Source organism: Chiloscyllium punctatum, chromosome 7 (assembly GCF_047496795.1).
Source record: "Chiloscyllium punctatum isolate Juve2018m chromosome 7, sChiPun1.3, whole genome shotgun sequence".
Taxonomy (NCBI): domain Eukaryota; kingdom Metazoa; phylum Chordata; class Chondrichthyes; order Orectolobiformes; family Hemiscylliidae; genus Chiloscyllium; species Chiloscyllium punctatum.
This window is the reverse complement of record NC_092745.1, coordinates 135,017,147-135,032,606: the sequence shown is the minus strand read 5'-3', so window position 1 is coordinate 135,032,606 and position 15,460 is coordinate 135,017,147. Positions and strand designations below refer to the sequence as shown.

At 44.0% G+C, this 15,460-nt stretch overlaps 1 protein-coding gene across 7 annotated transcripts in view; it reads left to right on the top strand.

The window, feature by feature from the left end:
• Positions 1-15,460, top strand: part of col11a1a (collagen, type XI, alpha 1a) — a 444,140-nt gene that overhangs the window by 397,499 nt on the left and 31,181 nt on the right. For all 7 annotated transcript variants that reach the window (XM_072574917.1, XM_072574914.1, XM_072574912.1 and 4 more), the window contains one exon: positions 13,599-13,652. In XM_072574917.1, the coding sequence (XP_072431018.1) occupies positions 13,599-13,652 (54 nt within the window). The remainder of the gene's footprint in view (positions 1-13,598; positions 13,653-15,460) is intronic.

Here is a 15,460-nt window from a genome sequence, read left to right as displayed (position 1 = left end):
GCAATTGTACCAGCCTCCACCACATCCTCTGGCAGCTCGTTCCATTTACGTACCACTGTCTGCGTGAAAACGTTGCCCCTTAGGTCTCTTTTATATCTTTCCCCTCTCACCCTAAACCTATGCCCTCTAGTTCTGAACTCCCTCACCCCAGGGAAAAGACCTTGTCTATTTATCCTATCCATGTCCCTCATAATTTTGTAAACCTCTATAAGGTCACCCCTCAGCCTCCGACGCTCCAGGGAAAACAGCCCTAGCCTGTTCAGCCTCTCCCTGTAGCTCTAACCCTCCAACCCTGGCAACATCCTTGTAAATCTTTTCTAAACCCTTTCAAGTTTCACAACATCTTTTCGATAGGAAGGAGACCAGAATTGCACACAATGTTTCAAAAGTGGCCTAACCAATGTCCTGTACAGCCGCAACAGGACCTCCCAACTCCTGTACTCAATACTCTGACCAATAAAGGAGAGCATATCAAATGCCTTCTTCACTATCCTATCTACCTGCGACTCCACTTTCAAGAAGCTATGAGCCTGCACTCCAAGGTCTCTTTGTTCAGCAACACTCCCTAGGACCTTACCATTAAGTGTATAAGTCCTGCTAAGATTTGCTTTCCCAAAATGCAGCACCTCACATTTATCTGAATTAAACTCCATCTGCCACTTCTCAGCCCATTGGCCTATCTGGTCAAGATCCTGTTGTAATCTGAGGTAACCCTTTTCCATGTCCACTACACCTCCAATTTTAGTGTCATCTGCAAACTTACTAACTGTACATCTTATGATCACATCTAAATCATTTATGTAAATGACAAAATGTAGAGGACCCAGCACCGATCCTTGTGGCACTCCACTGGTCACAGGCCTCCAGTCTGAAAAACAACCCTCCACCACCACCCTCTGTCTTCTACCTTTGAGCCAGTTCTGTATCCAAATGGCTAGTTCTCCCTGTATTCCATGAGATCTAACCTTGCCAATCAGTCTCCCATGGGGAACCTTGACGAACACCTTACTGAAGTCCATATAGATCACGTCTACCACTTTGCCCTCAACAACCCTCTTTGTTACTTCTTCAAAAAACTCAATCAAGTTTGTGAGACATGATTTCCTATGAACAAAGTCATGTTGATGATCCCTAATCAGTCCTTGCCTTTCCAAATACATGTACATCCTGTCCCTCAGGATTCCCTCCAACAGCGTGCCCACCACCGAGGTCAGGCTCACTGGTCTATAGTTCCCTGGCTTATCATTACCACCTTTCTTAAATAATGGTACCACGTTTGCCAACCTCCAATCTTCCAGCATCTCACCTGTGACTATCGATGATACAAGTATCTCAGCAAGGGGCCCAGCAATAGCTTTCCACAGAGTCCTAGGATACACCTGATCAGGTCCTGGGGATTTATCCATCTTTATGCATTTCATGACATCCAGTACTTCCTCCTCTGTAATCTGGACATTTTTCAAGATGTCACCATCTATTTCCCTACAGTCTATATCTTCCATGTCCTTCTCCACAGTAAATACTGATGCAAAATACTCATTTAGTGTCTCCCCCGTCTCCTGCGGCTCCACATAAAAACTGCTTTGCTGATCTTAGAGGGGCCCTATTCTCTCCTTAGTTACCCTTTTATCCTTAGTATATTTATAAAACACTTTGGATTCTCCTTAACTCTATTTGCCAAAGCTAACTCATGTCCCCTTTTTGCCCTCCTGATTTCCCTCTTAAGTATACTGCTACTTTTGTAAGGATTCACTCCATCTCCCCTGTCCATATCTGACATATGCTTCCATATGTATACCCTTGAGGATGATCAGCCATGATCATATTGAATGGCGGTGCAGGCTCAAAGGGCAGAATGGCCTACTCCTGCACCTATTGTCTATTGTCTATTTTTCTTAACCAAACCCTTGACTTCTTTTGTCATTCTGCATTGCCTACACCTACCAGCCATTCCTCGCACCCTGACAGAAATATACTGTCTCTGGACTCACATGATCTCATTTCTGAAGGCTTCCCATTTTCCAGCTGTCCCTTTTACCTGTGAACATTTGCCCCCAATCAACTTTCGAAAGTTCTTGCCTAATACCGTCAAAATTGGCCTTTCTCCAGTTTAGAACTTCAACTTTTAAATCTGGTCTATCCTTTTCCATCACTATTTTAAAACAAATAGAATTATGGTCGCTGGCCCCAAAGTGCTCCCCCACTGACGCCTCAGTCACCTGCCCTGCCTTATTTCCCAAGAGTAGGTCAAGTTTTGCACCTTTTACTTTCTATTTTACAGCTGTGACTATTTTTCAAAATGATTTTCTTTTCTTGGTAGCAAATTGGAAGATATGAACCATATTTAGGCACATTAATTTGGTGATGCAGGACATGGGGATTACGGAGATGAAGGCCCATGTTTCTGTAACTTCCCATCAGGACAACTGCAAGAATGCCAAATTCCAAATCATCACAATTTATATGACAGGGCATAACGGGTACTGATTGGTTGTGCTGATTGGTTCTGATTGGTCAATGTATTAGGCTGGAGAAAGTAACGGCTTTCTGGGGAAAGCTATAGGCTCCTTAGACTCCTGGGAATTTCAAAAATGGGGCAAGAATACAGGCATCTTCTTTCAATTTACACGGAATGGATTTTTTTGCATCAACATATTTTGCTTTTAGTGAGTATCAGCCATGTTACAAGCTGGACTATCATCTTAGATTGGATGTGGTTGCAGCTATTGGCGCCCTCTGGCTTGTTTATCAAGTGCTATCCAATTGTGGAACCATTCTAACAGGAGCTGTTTGGTTTAGTATGTGCAGTCTGACTGATTATTGTTTGCCTTCTGCATGGTGTTGAAACAGCCCGTTGTTTAATATGATCAATCATGTCATGCCGGAGAATTGGAAGGAGGTGAATGTTGTTTCTCTTTTCAAGAAGGGGAATAGGGAAATCTCTGGTAATTACAGACCAGTCAGTCTTCCATCTGTGGTCAGCAAGGTTTTGGAAAGAATTCTGAGGGATAGGCTTTATGACTGTTTGGAAAAACATAGTGTGATTAAAGGCAGTCAGCATGGCTTTGTGAGGGGCAGGTCATGCTTCACAAATCTTATTGAGTTCTTTGAGGAAGTGTAAAGACAGGTTGACAACAGTAGAGCAGTGGATGTGGTGTATATGGACTTCAGCAAGGCATTTGATAAGGTCACCCTGGTAGGCTCATTCATAAAGTCAAGAGGTATGGGATACAGAGAGATTTGGCTGTCTGGATTCAGAATTGGTTGTCTGGCAGAAGGCAGAGTGTGGTTGTAGATGAAAAGTATTCTGCCTGGAGGTCAGTGTTGAGTGGGGTCCCGCAGGGCTCTGTTCTTGGGCCTCTGCTGTTTGGAGTTTTTATAAAAGACTTGGATGAGGAGATTGTGGGGTGGGTTAGTAAATTTGCAGATGACACAAAGGTTGGAGGTGTCATTGATAGTATCGAGGGCTACTGCAGGCTGCAACACGACATAGACAGGATGCAGAGCTGGGCTGAGAAATGGCAGATGGACTTCAACCTGGATAAATGTGAAGTGATGCATTTTGGAAGGTCAAACTCAAATGCTGAATGTAGGATTAAAGACAGGATTCTTGGCAGTGTGGAGGAACAGAGGGATCTGGGTGTACAAGTGCATAGATCCCTCAAAGTTACCACCCAAGTGGATAGGGTTGTTAAGAAAGCATATGGTGTTTTATCTTTCATAAACAGGAAGATCGAATTTAAGAGCCGCGATGTTTTGCTGCAGATCTACAAGTCCCTGGTGAGACCACACTTGGAATATTGTAGCCAGTTCTGGTCGCCCTATTTTAGGAAAGATACAGAGGCTTTGGAGAGGGTGCAGAGAAGGTTTACCAGGATGTTGCCTGGACTGGAGGGCTTGCCTTATGAAGAAAGGTTGAATAAGCTCGGACTTTTCTCTCTGGAGAGGCATGGATACAGTCAATAGCCAGAGACGTTTCCCCAGGGCAGGATTGACTGGTATGTGGGGTCATAGTTTGAAGATATTAGCAGGAAGGTATAAAGGAGCCGTCAGAGGTAGATTCTTTATTCAGAGAGTTGTGAATGCATGGAATGTGTTGCCAGCTGTGGTGGTGGAAGCAGAGTCATTGGGAACATTTAAGTGACTGCTGGACATGCACATGGATAGCAGTGAGTTGAGGGGTGCGTAGGTTAAGTTATTATATTTTACATTAGGATTAATGCTTGGCACAGCATCGTGGGCCAAAGGGCCTGTTCTGTGCTGTACTTTTCTATGTTCTATGTGGACATGTAGCCCGTGAGACTGTGGTACAGTATTTGCTGAATCATGTGGTGAGCTCTTTCTGGGTTGCCAGCACCTTCCTACGTTCTTTTAGATCTCTTTGTCAGTGGATCCCTTTGGACCCAGGCTGTGGGCCATGCAGTTATTGAATATTCTGATGCTGGATCTACTGACCCTGCCATATGTGGTTGGGATGGGGTTGGGGATGGGGATGGGGGCGGGGGTGGGGTTGGGGATGGGGATGGGGGCGGGGGCGGGGGTGGGGATGGGGGCGGGGGTGGGGGTTGGGAGTTGGGATGGGGGTAGGAGTTGCGGGTAGAGTTGGGGGTGTGGGGGCTGGGGGTGAGGGCCTGGGGTGTTATCGGGATTCTGGTTGGGGACATGAGGCTGAGGAAGTCAGGTAGTGTTTGAGGAGGCGACTTGGGATGTTTCCATTTTTCTAAACTCCTTCCTTGCTGTAGCCTCCCAGCTAGACCTATCAGAATTGTTGGTACCTTTTAGAGATATTTCTCCTCCAGTCTGGGTGATATTGTGTCAGCAATCCTTCCAAAGTTTGGAGTGTATTGTGTTTGAGGAAGGCCCTGAGGTGTTTTCTCTGCCCTTCCCGATGACCTGGGGCAGTGATGGAGCTCAGGGTAAAGAGCTGGTTTCAGGGATTTGGTGTTGGATTATGGATGATGTGAGTTCTCTAGTATGGCTGGTGGATGGTAACTAGCACCTCAAAGCTGGGCATGTTTGCTGGAGAGAGGACACTGATATTGGAGGACCCCAATGTTTGGGAATTGATCCACTTTATCCAGTAGCTCCTTGTGGATCGTGATAGCTGCATGCTGCAGCAAAGCTGTCTGATATAGGACAAATGATGAGCTCAGTCCCATTGTGTCACAGAGCTCTGAGAATACAGTGATGTTGGATTGGTCCTTGAATCTGTGTACACTCTTAACAGCTTCTACAACTTGGTGACCAAGGTTTCAATTGTCTTGGTTCTAGACAGCTGGAACAAATTTCCATCTGTCTGAAAGAGAAGATCCAGTAGGAAGATGGGGTACTGGGCTAATGGTCGGATACTTGGTAATGTGGATGAGCAGAGGGATCTTGGTGTCCATGTACACAGATCTCTGAGTGTTGCCACCCAAGTAAATAGTGCTGTGAAGAAGGCATATGGCGTACTGGCTTTTATTGGTAGAGGAATTGAGTTCCGGAGTCCTGAGGTCATGTTGCAGTTGTATAAGACTCTGGTGTGGCTGCATCTGGAGTATTGTGTGCAGTTTTGGTCGCCATACTATAGGAAGGATGTGGAGGCACTGGAACGGGTGCAGAGGAGGTTTACCAGGATGTTGCCTGGTATGGTAGGAAGATCGTATGAGGAAAGGCTGAGGCACTTGGGGCTGTTCTCATTGGAGAAAAGAAGGTTTAGGGGTGACTTGATAGAGGTGTACAAGATGATTAGGGGTTTAGATAGGGTTGGTAGTGAGAACCTTTTTCCACGTATGGAGTCAGCTATTACGAGGGGGCATAGCTTTAAATTAAGGGGTGGTAGGTATAGGACAGATTTTAGGGGTAGATTCTTTACTCAGCGAGTCGTGAGTTCATGGAATGCCCTGCCAGTAGCAGTGGTGGACTCTCCCTCTTTATGGGCATTTAAACGGGCATTGGATAGGTATATGGAGGATAGTGGGCTAGTGTAGGTTAGGTGGGCTTGGATCGGCGCAACATCGAGGGCCAAAGGGCCTGTACTGCGCTATATTCTTCTATGTTCTATATTCTATGAAGCTGATTGGATAATGGGATAAGATTTTGTAGTGGGGAACATGGTAAAGAGTGATAGATGACATGGCCTTGTGTGACCCCAGTTTTCATACAGATTGGATCAGGAGTGAGGAGCCAAGCTTGCAGGTTGCTGTGCAGCAGACGATGCTGAAGAATTTGTCGGCTGTGAAATTTGAGGAGGATGTTCCATGATCCCTTCCCAGTGACAGGGTCGAAGACCTTTGTGAGGTCAAAGATGACATGTTTCTGCTCCCTGCATTTTTCTTTGACTTGTCTTACCATGAAGACCATATTCACTGTGCCCCTTGTTCCATCAAATCTTCATTGTGACTCCAGGAGGAGGTCTTCAGCCACTGGGCAGAGAACAGTATGAAAATTGTTTTGTAGTTACAGCAATTTGCCACAAGTGTTTTGTTGAAGATGGTCACAATTATTGTGCCTTTGACCTCTCCTGCCACGCTTTCATTCTTCCAGATGACAGAGGTGAGGCTGTGCCAAGAGTAAGTCTCCACCACCTTTTCACAGGGAGTCCATCTGATTGGTTCTCAGCTGTCAAATAACCTTTCAATCTCATGCCTGGCTTGGCTTGTGCTGACTTAGGGCACTCAGTTAAGAACTAAGCCTCAGTTGAAGAAATTCTTAAGGTGTTCCTTCCAATGAGCACGATCTCTGACCTTGAAGAGCACTACTCTATTCTTAACTCTCAGTAGAGTATTTTCTTGGATGCTGGTGTTGAAGATGGACTTGATCGTGCTGAAGAATCCAAGCACGGATTACATTTTAGCCCCTGGATCTCCGAGTCATTCTCATTAACCCAGTTTTCAGGTTTTCTGGCAGACAGACCAAAACTGTCCTCCCATTGAATGAAGGAGTGATGGATTGAAGGGCAGACCAGGTGCTGCAGACATGGTGTAATCCCTGGGTTCCAATATCCTGGGCAGGGGGAGGGGGGAATTTGCTAATGCTCTTTGGGGGGGTTTAAACTAATGCAGCAGGGGGATGGGAACCTGAATTGTAGTTTCAGTGTCCAGGAGGTTGAGGGTAGTGAGGTCAGGGATAGGTTTACAAGGTCGTGAGAGGGCACCAGCAACCAGGATGTTAGTTTGAAATGTGTGTACTTCAACGCCAGGAGCATCCGGAATAAGGTGGGTGAATTTGCAGCATGGGATGGTACCTGGGACTTCGATGTTGTGGCCATTTCGGTGACATGGGTAGAGCAGGAACAGGAATGGTTTCTGCAGGTTCCGGGGTTTAGATGTTTCAATAAGAACAGAGAAGATGGTAAAAGAGGGAGGGAAGTGTGGCATTGTTAATCAAGGGTTGTATTACAGCAGCCGAGAGAACATCTGAGGACTCATCCACTGAGGTAGCTTGGGCTGAGGTTAGAAAAGGGAAAGGAGAGGTCACCCTTTTGGGAGTTTTCTATAGGCCTCCAAATTGTTCCAGGGGTGTAGAGGAAAGGATAGCAAAGATGATTCTCGATAGGAGCGAGAGTAACAGGGTAGTTGTTATGGGGGACTTTAACTTCCCCAATATTGACTGGGAATATTATAGTTCAAGTAGTTTAGATGGGTCAGTTTTTGTCCAGTGTGTGTAGGAGAGTTTCCTGACACAGTATGTAGACAGGTCAACAAGGGGCAAGGCCACATTGAATTTGGTACTGGATAATGAACCCGGCCAGGTGTTAGATTTGGAGATAGGTGAGCACTGTGGTGATAGTGACCACAATTCAGTTATGTTTACAATAGCAATGGGCAGGGATAGGTATATACCGCAGGGAAAGAGGTATAACTGGGGGAAAGGCAATTATGATGCGATCAGGCAAGATTTAGGATGCATAGGATGGGGAAGGAAACTGCAGGGGATGGACACAATTGAAATGTGGAGCTCATTCAAGGAACAGCTACTGCGGGTCTTTGATAAGTATATACCTATCAGGCAGGGAGGGAGTTGTCAAGAGAAGGAGCCATGATTTATTAAATTCGTTGAATCTCTTGTCAAGAGAAAGAAGAAGGCTTTTGTGAGGATGAGGCGTGAAGGCTCATTTAGGGGGCATAAGAGTTATAAGTTAGCCAGAAAAGATTTAAAGAGAGGGTTAAGAAGAGCCAGGAGGGGACATGAGAAGTTGTTGGCAGATAGGATCAAGGAAAATCCTAAGGCCTTCTATAGGTATGTCAGGAATAAAACAATGACGAAAATAAGGTTAGGGCCAATCAAAGGCAGTAGTGGGAAGTTGTGTGTGGAATCTGAGGACATAGGGGAAGTGCTAAATGAATACTTTTCATCAGTATTCACATTGGAAAAGGGTAATGTTAGTGAGAATATGGAGATACAGACTACTAGATTAGATGGGATTGAGGTTGACAAAGAGGAGGTTTTAGCAATTTTAGAAGATCTGAAAATAGATAAGACCACTGGGCCAGATGGGATTTATCCTCAGATTCTCTGGGAAGCCCAGGGAGGAGATTGCAGAGCCTTTGGCTTTGATCTTTATGTCATCATTGTTGACAGGAATAGTGTCAGAAGACTGAAGGATAGCAAATTTTGTTCCTTTGTTCAAGAAGGGGAGTAGAGACAACCCTGGGAATTATAGACCAGTGAGCCTTACTTCAGTTGTGCGTAAAGTGTTGGAAAAGGTTGTAAGAAGTAGGGTTTATAATCATCTGGAAAAGAATAATTTGATTAGGAATACTTAACACAGTTTTGTGAAGGGTATGTCGTGCCTCACTAACCTTGTTGAGTTCTTTGAGAAGGTGACAAAACAGGTGGATGCAAGTAAAGTTGTTGATGTGGTGGATATGGCCTTCAGTAAGGCATTTGATAAGGTTCTACATAGTAGATTATCATACAAAATACGGAGATTTGGGATTGAGGGTGATTTAGCGGTTTGGATCAGAAATCAGATGGGAAATGTCCATCCTGGAACTCAGTTACCAGTGGTGTGCTGCAAGGATCTGTTTTGGGGGCACTGCTGTTTGTCATTTTTATAAATGACCTAGATGTGGGCGTAGAGAATAGGTGAGTAAATTTGCGGATGACACTAAGGCAAGCAGAGTTGTGAATAGGACCGAAGGATGTTGTGGGTTACAGAGGGACGTAGATAAGATGCAGTGCTGGGCTGAGAAGTGGTAAATGGAGTTTAATGCTGAAAAGTGTAAGGTAGTTCACTTTGGAAGGAGTAACAGGAATGCAGAGTACTGGGCTAATGGTAAAATTCTTGGCAGTGTAGATGAACAGAGAGATCTTGGTGTCCAGTTGCATAAATCCCTGCAAGTTGCCATCCAGGTTGATAGGGTTGTTAAGAAGGCATATGGTATGTTGGTGTCATTTGGTAGGGGGATTGCGTTTGGAGCCATGAGGTCATGCTGCAGCTGTACAGGACACTAGTGCGGCCGCACCTGGAGTATTGAGTACAGTTCAGGTCATCGCTTTATAGGAAGGATGTGGAAACTTTGGAAAGGGTTCAGAGGAGATTTACCAGGATGTTGCCTGTCTGGAGGGAAGGTCGTATGAGGAAAGGCTGAGGGATTTGAGGCTGTTTTCATTAGAGAGAAGAAGGTTGAGAGGTGACTTAATCGAAATGTATAAGATAATCAGAGGGTTAGACAGGGTGGACAGGGAGAGCCTTTTTCCTCGGATGGAGAAGGCTAACACAAGCGGACACAGATTTAAATTGAGGGGGTGATAGATATAGGACAGATGTCAGAGGTAGTTTCTTTACTCAGAAGGTAGTAGGGGCGTGGAACGGCCTGCCTACAACAATAGTAGACTCGCCAAAAGCATTTAAATGGTCATTGGACATATATATGGATAATAATGTAACGGTGCGGGTTAGATGGGCATCAGATTAATTTCACAGGTTGGCGAAGGGCCTGTGCTGTAATGCTGTATGTTCTATGTTCTGTGCTTATCCAGTGTTGCCAGACTGACTACAAAATACCGACTCAAAATGTCTTTCTTCGTAGAATCCCAGAGTCCATTGAAGTTGAATTTCCCTCAAAAGCATTTCTGATGCCGCACTATGTTAGGGCTATATTGATGGAGATAGTAAATGGGGTTAGGCAGTGGTTAGTCCAGCAGATGTCAGCTCCTGTAATGGAGTAGTTGGCGCAAACATCCACAAGATCTCTCGGTCTGACAATGACTTGATCAAGAAGGTGGCAATGTATAGAGTTAATGCCTGTTGCCATATGATGTTGTATTTGTCTCTCTGATGAAGTAAGATGTTTGTTATGCCCATGTTCTAGACATCCATTGAGGTATGCACACTAATGATTATGATGGATGGTTTCTGGGTCAGGGTGAGATAAAGGGTCATGAGGCATTTACCAATCCCATGGCACAGACATCATGAGACAATTGGCTTTTTTTTATGTTTTGGGTTTTACTGTGATGTGGAGATTCTGGTTGGACTGTGTGGACAAAGTCAGAAGCCACACAACACCAGGTTATAGTGCAACAGGTTTATTTGAAATCACCAACGTTCAGAGCATTGCTGCTTCATCTGACAAAGCTACAGTTACCCAAAAGCATATAATTTCAAATAAATCTGTTGGATTATAACCTGGTGTCTTGTGACTTTTGGATTTTACTACTACAGGGTTGGTCAAGAATGGTCTGTGTTCTGTATATTACCAACAAGGCAAGGAACATCTGATTCAATCAGCCAATCACTGGGATGGACAGCTTGCGCATCACACTTGCACTGAAATTCATTCACAACATTTACTGGACTTTGTGACGATGGGTGGGACCCATACACAGGGGCCCATCTCGGCCAATCAGAATCAACTGCACAACCAATCAGCCTCCTTCCCTCGTTGTATAAATTGTTCTGAGGAAGGGTCACTGGATCTGAAATGTTAATTGTATTTTCCTTCACAGATGCTGCTGGACCTGCTGAGTCTTTCCAGCAATTTCTGTTTTTATTTCTGATTTACAGCATTTGCAGTTCTTTGTTCTTTTTTGTTTAATATAAATTGTTGTGATGGTTAGGAATTTGACATTCTTGCATTTGTCCTGATGGATGCAAGATGGGAAATTACAGTAACATGGCCCTCTTTTCCAAAACCTTCACATAGAATTATACATTCAAGGGCAACTAGGGTTGGGCAATAAATTGGGGTCAGCCACCTCCTATGAATAAAGGAAATTGTGTGTAGCCCCTCCCCACCCACCCCCCATTCACTGTTTGCATATAATCTCACTGAGCTCAAAAAATGTCCAGGTAAATGCGTATTTTAGGTAAATGTAATTTACGCTAAATTACCTGTTTGAAAACGCTGGCAGTTAAATCATATCTTTTTATTTAGTGGCAAGTTTGTCAATCACACCATCTGCACAAGAAACTTGAATAATATGTGTCCTTCTCACAGACCCTTCACAGAATTACGATGTAATTCCTGATCCTGTACAAAATGCTCGATCTTTACAGTTGGAGAAAGCTTTATAATAGGTTATTGATTTCAATGCTTTGAGTGGCAGCTCGCTGTAACAGTTCCAGACTGCTGCTGATATTCAGTGAGAGAGATTAAATGAAGCTAGTGTTCCTCACTGATGCGGACAGTGTATGTAGGACCCAATTACTGGCTCTCAGATTCCTCCGACAGAAGTCAGCATTTTGTAGCACAATTTTAAAAAGGATTGTGTTCTAATTCCCCAACCAATATTTTAAAAGATGAAGTGTGTGTCTGGGTGTCTGACACAGCGTTTAGTATCCTGATGCTTGCACTGGATTATATTTTATAATCAAGCTAATTTGAGGCATTGAGAAAGAGCTCGTTGTGCAGAGGGGTCCAGGGAATAAAGTGTTCAGGATGTTATCAAGACACTTCATTAGAGTCAGAGCCATGTCTTTGACCATCGTTTTGGTCACTGGGGAGATATCCCCTTATGGTTCTGTGTCAGATTCTCCATGTTGACATGATAAAAGTTCATGTGGTGAATGATTCTGTACCTGGTTGTTATCTGATCCAGGGATGGTTCTGTTTCTGTGTAAATTATTTCATTTTCTCAGTAGTGCGCATTGAAATGGATTTCACATCCTCTCTGCCTTCGGGGAGAGGTATTTAATGTTTGATGGGCTCTGTGCTCAGGGTAATTCTCTCAGCAATTTGCTCCTTAGTCAGAGTTCTCCAGTCTCCATTGGTCAATTAGGATTTGCTTCTCGGTACTTACCATTTCAATCGCAGTGTGTGAGATAAATAATGATTACATCTCCTCCTGAGCTGAAGCATGAATCAAATGAACTGTTAAATTCTCTGTCTAATACAGTCTTGGAAAGAATGATTCCTCGTTTGATCGCTGTATGAGGAGATTTTCTCGCACAGTGAAGCCATTCAGTGCAAAGTTCACCGGCTGGCCCCTTGAAACAGCTATCCAATTCAATCACTGACCCCACCCTCAGTGCTTAGTCCATCAGGGGGCTTCCTAGTGATTATTTCTCCATTTCTCTCTCCTGCCCTTGGAACCACACTCTCCTGATTTACTTGGTCAAACTCTCTAGCATTTTCAACACCTCAATTAAAATCCCCAAAACCTGTTTCACCACACTACACCCCTCCCTATGTCTGTCACCTCCTCCATCTCCTACAACCCTCCCTATCTCTGTCACCTCCTTCAGCCCCTACACCCCTCCCTATCTCTGTCATCTGCTCCATCGTCCACACCCTCCCTATCTCTGTCATCTCCTCCAGCCCCTACACCCCCTCCCTATTTCAGTCACCTCCTCCAGCCGTAAAACCTTTATTTTTCTGTACATGTTTTCTTACATATTCCTGATTTTTATTTTCTCCATCATTGGCAGCCATACCTTCAGCTCCCTGGGCGTTGTTTCTGGAATTCCCCCACCCTAGACCTTCTTTGCCACCTCCCTCCACCCCATTTCCTGTCAGAAGCTGCTTAAACTGAACCTCTTTGTCAGTCCTTGTGGCCACCTGTCCTTATATCTCCATGTGTGTTCAGTTTGTACTATTCTGTCTATTTGTGCTCCTCTGAAGCACATTTTGAGATTTTATTGTATCGTAGGTGCTATATAAATGCATATTATTGGGTCAGGTATGAATGACTCATTCTACAGTGTGGAGAAAAGGAGAGGAATAGAATAGAAAAAAATCTTGAATTTCAAAAGATTGAGGAGTGGCTGGCCTGACAGAACATTACCTGGGGCAGCTTTTGATTTCAGTGCAGCTGAAGATCCACAGCCAGAAGTTGGATTAAATCTCTGATTGTGAAACTCTAGTAAAAAGAAAGTGACTTGCCTCCTGAAAGAATAAAAAGGAGGTTTTTTTTAATGTGATATTCCCAGGATATTGTGGAGTTTATGGGGAAGAAAATTTATCATCTGACGTGGAAAAGGGTTTTGCTGCAGGGCAGTTATTATTAAAAATAAAGGTGTCTCTGACAAGTCTGATACTGCAATAAAAAGCAATGAATCTTTGAAAGGAGCCAATGTTGACTTGATTTGCCACTCAGAGATGATTGAGACTGTGGAGGATTGTCTCCCAATTTCTGTCGAGTTTTATATAAGCAACTGTTTGTTTCTACAGGGACCACATGGAGCAGCTGGGGCCGAAGGAAGACAAGGAGAAAAAGGAGCAAAGGTACAGAATTGCATTCCCATTGGCTACTGTCACTCTGATTGACACTGGAGCAGGATGTTGAGTCGTCTTTTTAAACAGGAATATAGAAGGAAAAACATCATCATTGGAAATGTGTCAAATAAGCTAGTGCTGTGCAGTGAACAAGCACAATGTTTAACTATCTCATCACGATCACTGTTGTTATTGTCATTAGGACTGAAGCTCACCACCAATGGTAAAGCAGTCCACTTGATTGGCACTACATCCACAAGCAGCCACTCCCTCCACACTGACGCTCAGGAGCAGCAGTGTGTACCATCTACAAGATCCTCAGACAGCACCTTCCAAACCCACAACCATTTCCATCTGGAAGGACAAGGGCAGCAGATTCATGGGTACACCTGCAAGATTCCCTCCAAGCCCCTCACAATCCTCACTTAGAAATATATCGCAATGCCTTCAGTGTCATTGGGTCAAATTTCTGTAAATTTCTGCAGCGCATCTTCTGGATGGTACACACTGCAGCTACTGAGCGTCGGTGGGGGAGGGAGTGGGTGTTTGTGGATGTGGGGCCAATCAAGCGGCTGCTTTGTCCTGAATGGTGTCAATCTTCTTGAGTGTTGTTGGAGCTACCCCCATCCAGGTAAGTATTCCATCCCACTCCTGACTTGTGCCTTGTTGACGGTGGGCAGGCTTGGGTGGTCAGGAGATGTCATAACTCTCCCGAGAGAGTGTGCAGGAAAACAAACCCCACTAATTCCAGAGTCATCACTAATGTGAACACTTTGATGAGACCACTGAATTGTGCAATGGATTTTGAATCATAAACATGAACATCATCATTTATTTTAATGCAAGTTCTTTTACTAATGGCAAGAAATAAATATGAATTGCTAACTTATAACTTTTTCACTTCAATTCCTTCTTTAAATTTCTGAACATACACAAAAAAAAACACGCAAAGAGAAAACATTGAATTATTGTGGGTGAGAAAAGAAGTTAAGGAAGTCCAGCTCAGTCACCAGTCTCTGGGTCACGGTCAGCAATGAGCTGTTTTCTTCCGATTACTTTCGGGTCTTTTGTAATGACATAAAATTGTGGATTCGCCAATCTTCTGGTGAGGATTTGCCTTTTCAGAGCCTCTCAGGTGGTTTCCCCTTTACTCTCTCAGGAAATGATGAGTGAGAACAGCTGCCCATCAGAGTTTACTCGCCATTTGGGAAGGAAAGAAAGAGATTTGATGCACTCACTCGCTCTCTGTCCCTGTCTCTGTCTCTCTCTCTCTCTCTCGTCTAGAAGGGTCTGTTGAATTGTCCAGACACAAAGCTGAAACCACTTGCTTAGGAACCAATCAAGAGGTTATATTTAACCCTCCTGAGCCAACACAATTAGTTCTTGTAGAATAAAACAAATGGAAAACTGTCTCTGAGCAAAGCTGACCTGACCATGCTAACATGTCTGGTATTGTCTCTCCTCCTGCTCAAGTCAGCCAACATTGTAAATGTGACTCACAATCAGTTACTATGACTTGTTTTAAAACCAGAAATAACTTCATAGATGGATTTAAAGCAGTATCTGTTTCCATATTTTCGTCCATAGTTCAAGGAATAAAAATGTTTTTTTACAGGTGATGAGCAATTTGCTGCAGTATTCCTAGCCTCTGACTTGCTTTTGTAACCACAGTATTTATATGACTAGTACAAGTCAGTTTCTGGTCAATGGAAACACCCCAGAATGTTATTAGTGGGGGATTCCGTGATGGTAACACCATTGAATGTCAAGGAACCATGGTTAGATTCTCTCTTGTTGGAGATGGTCATTGCCTGGTA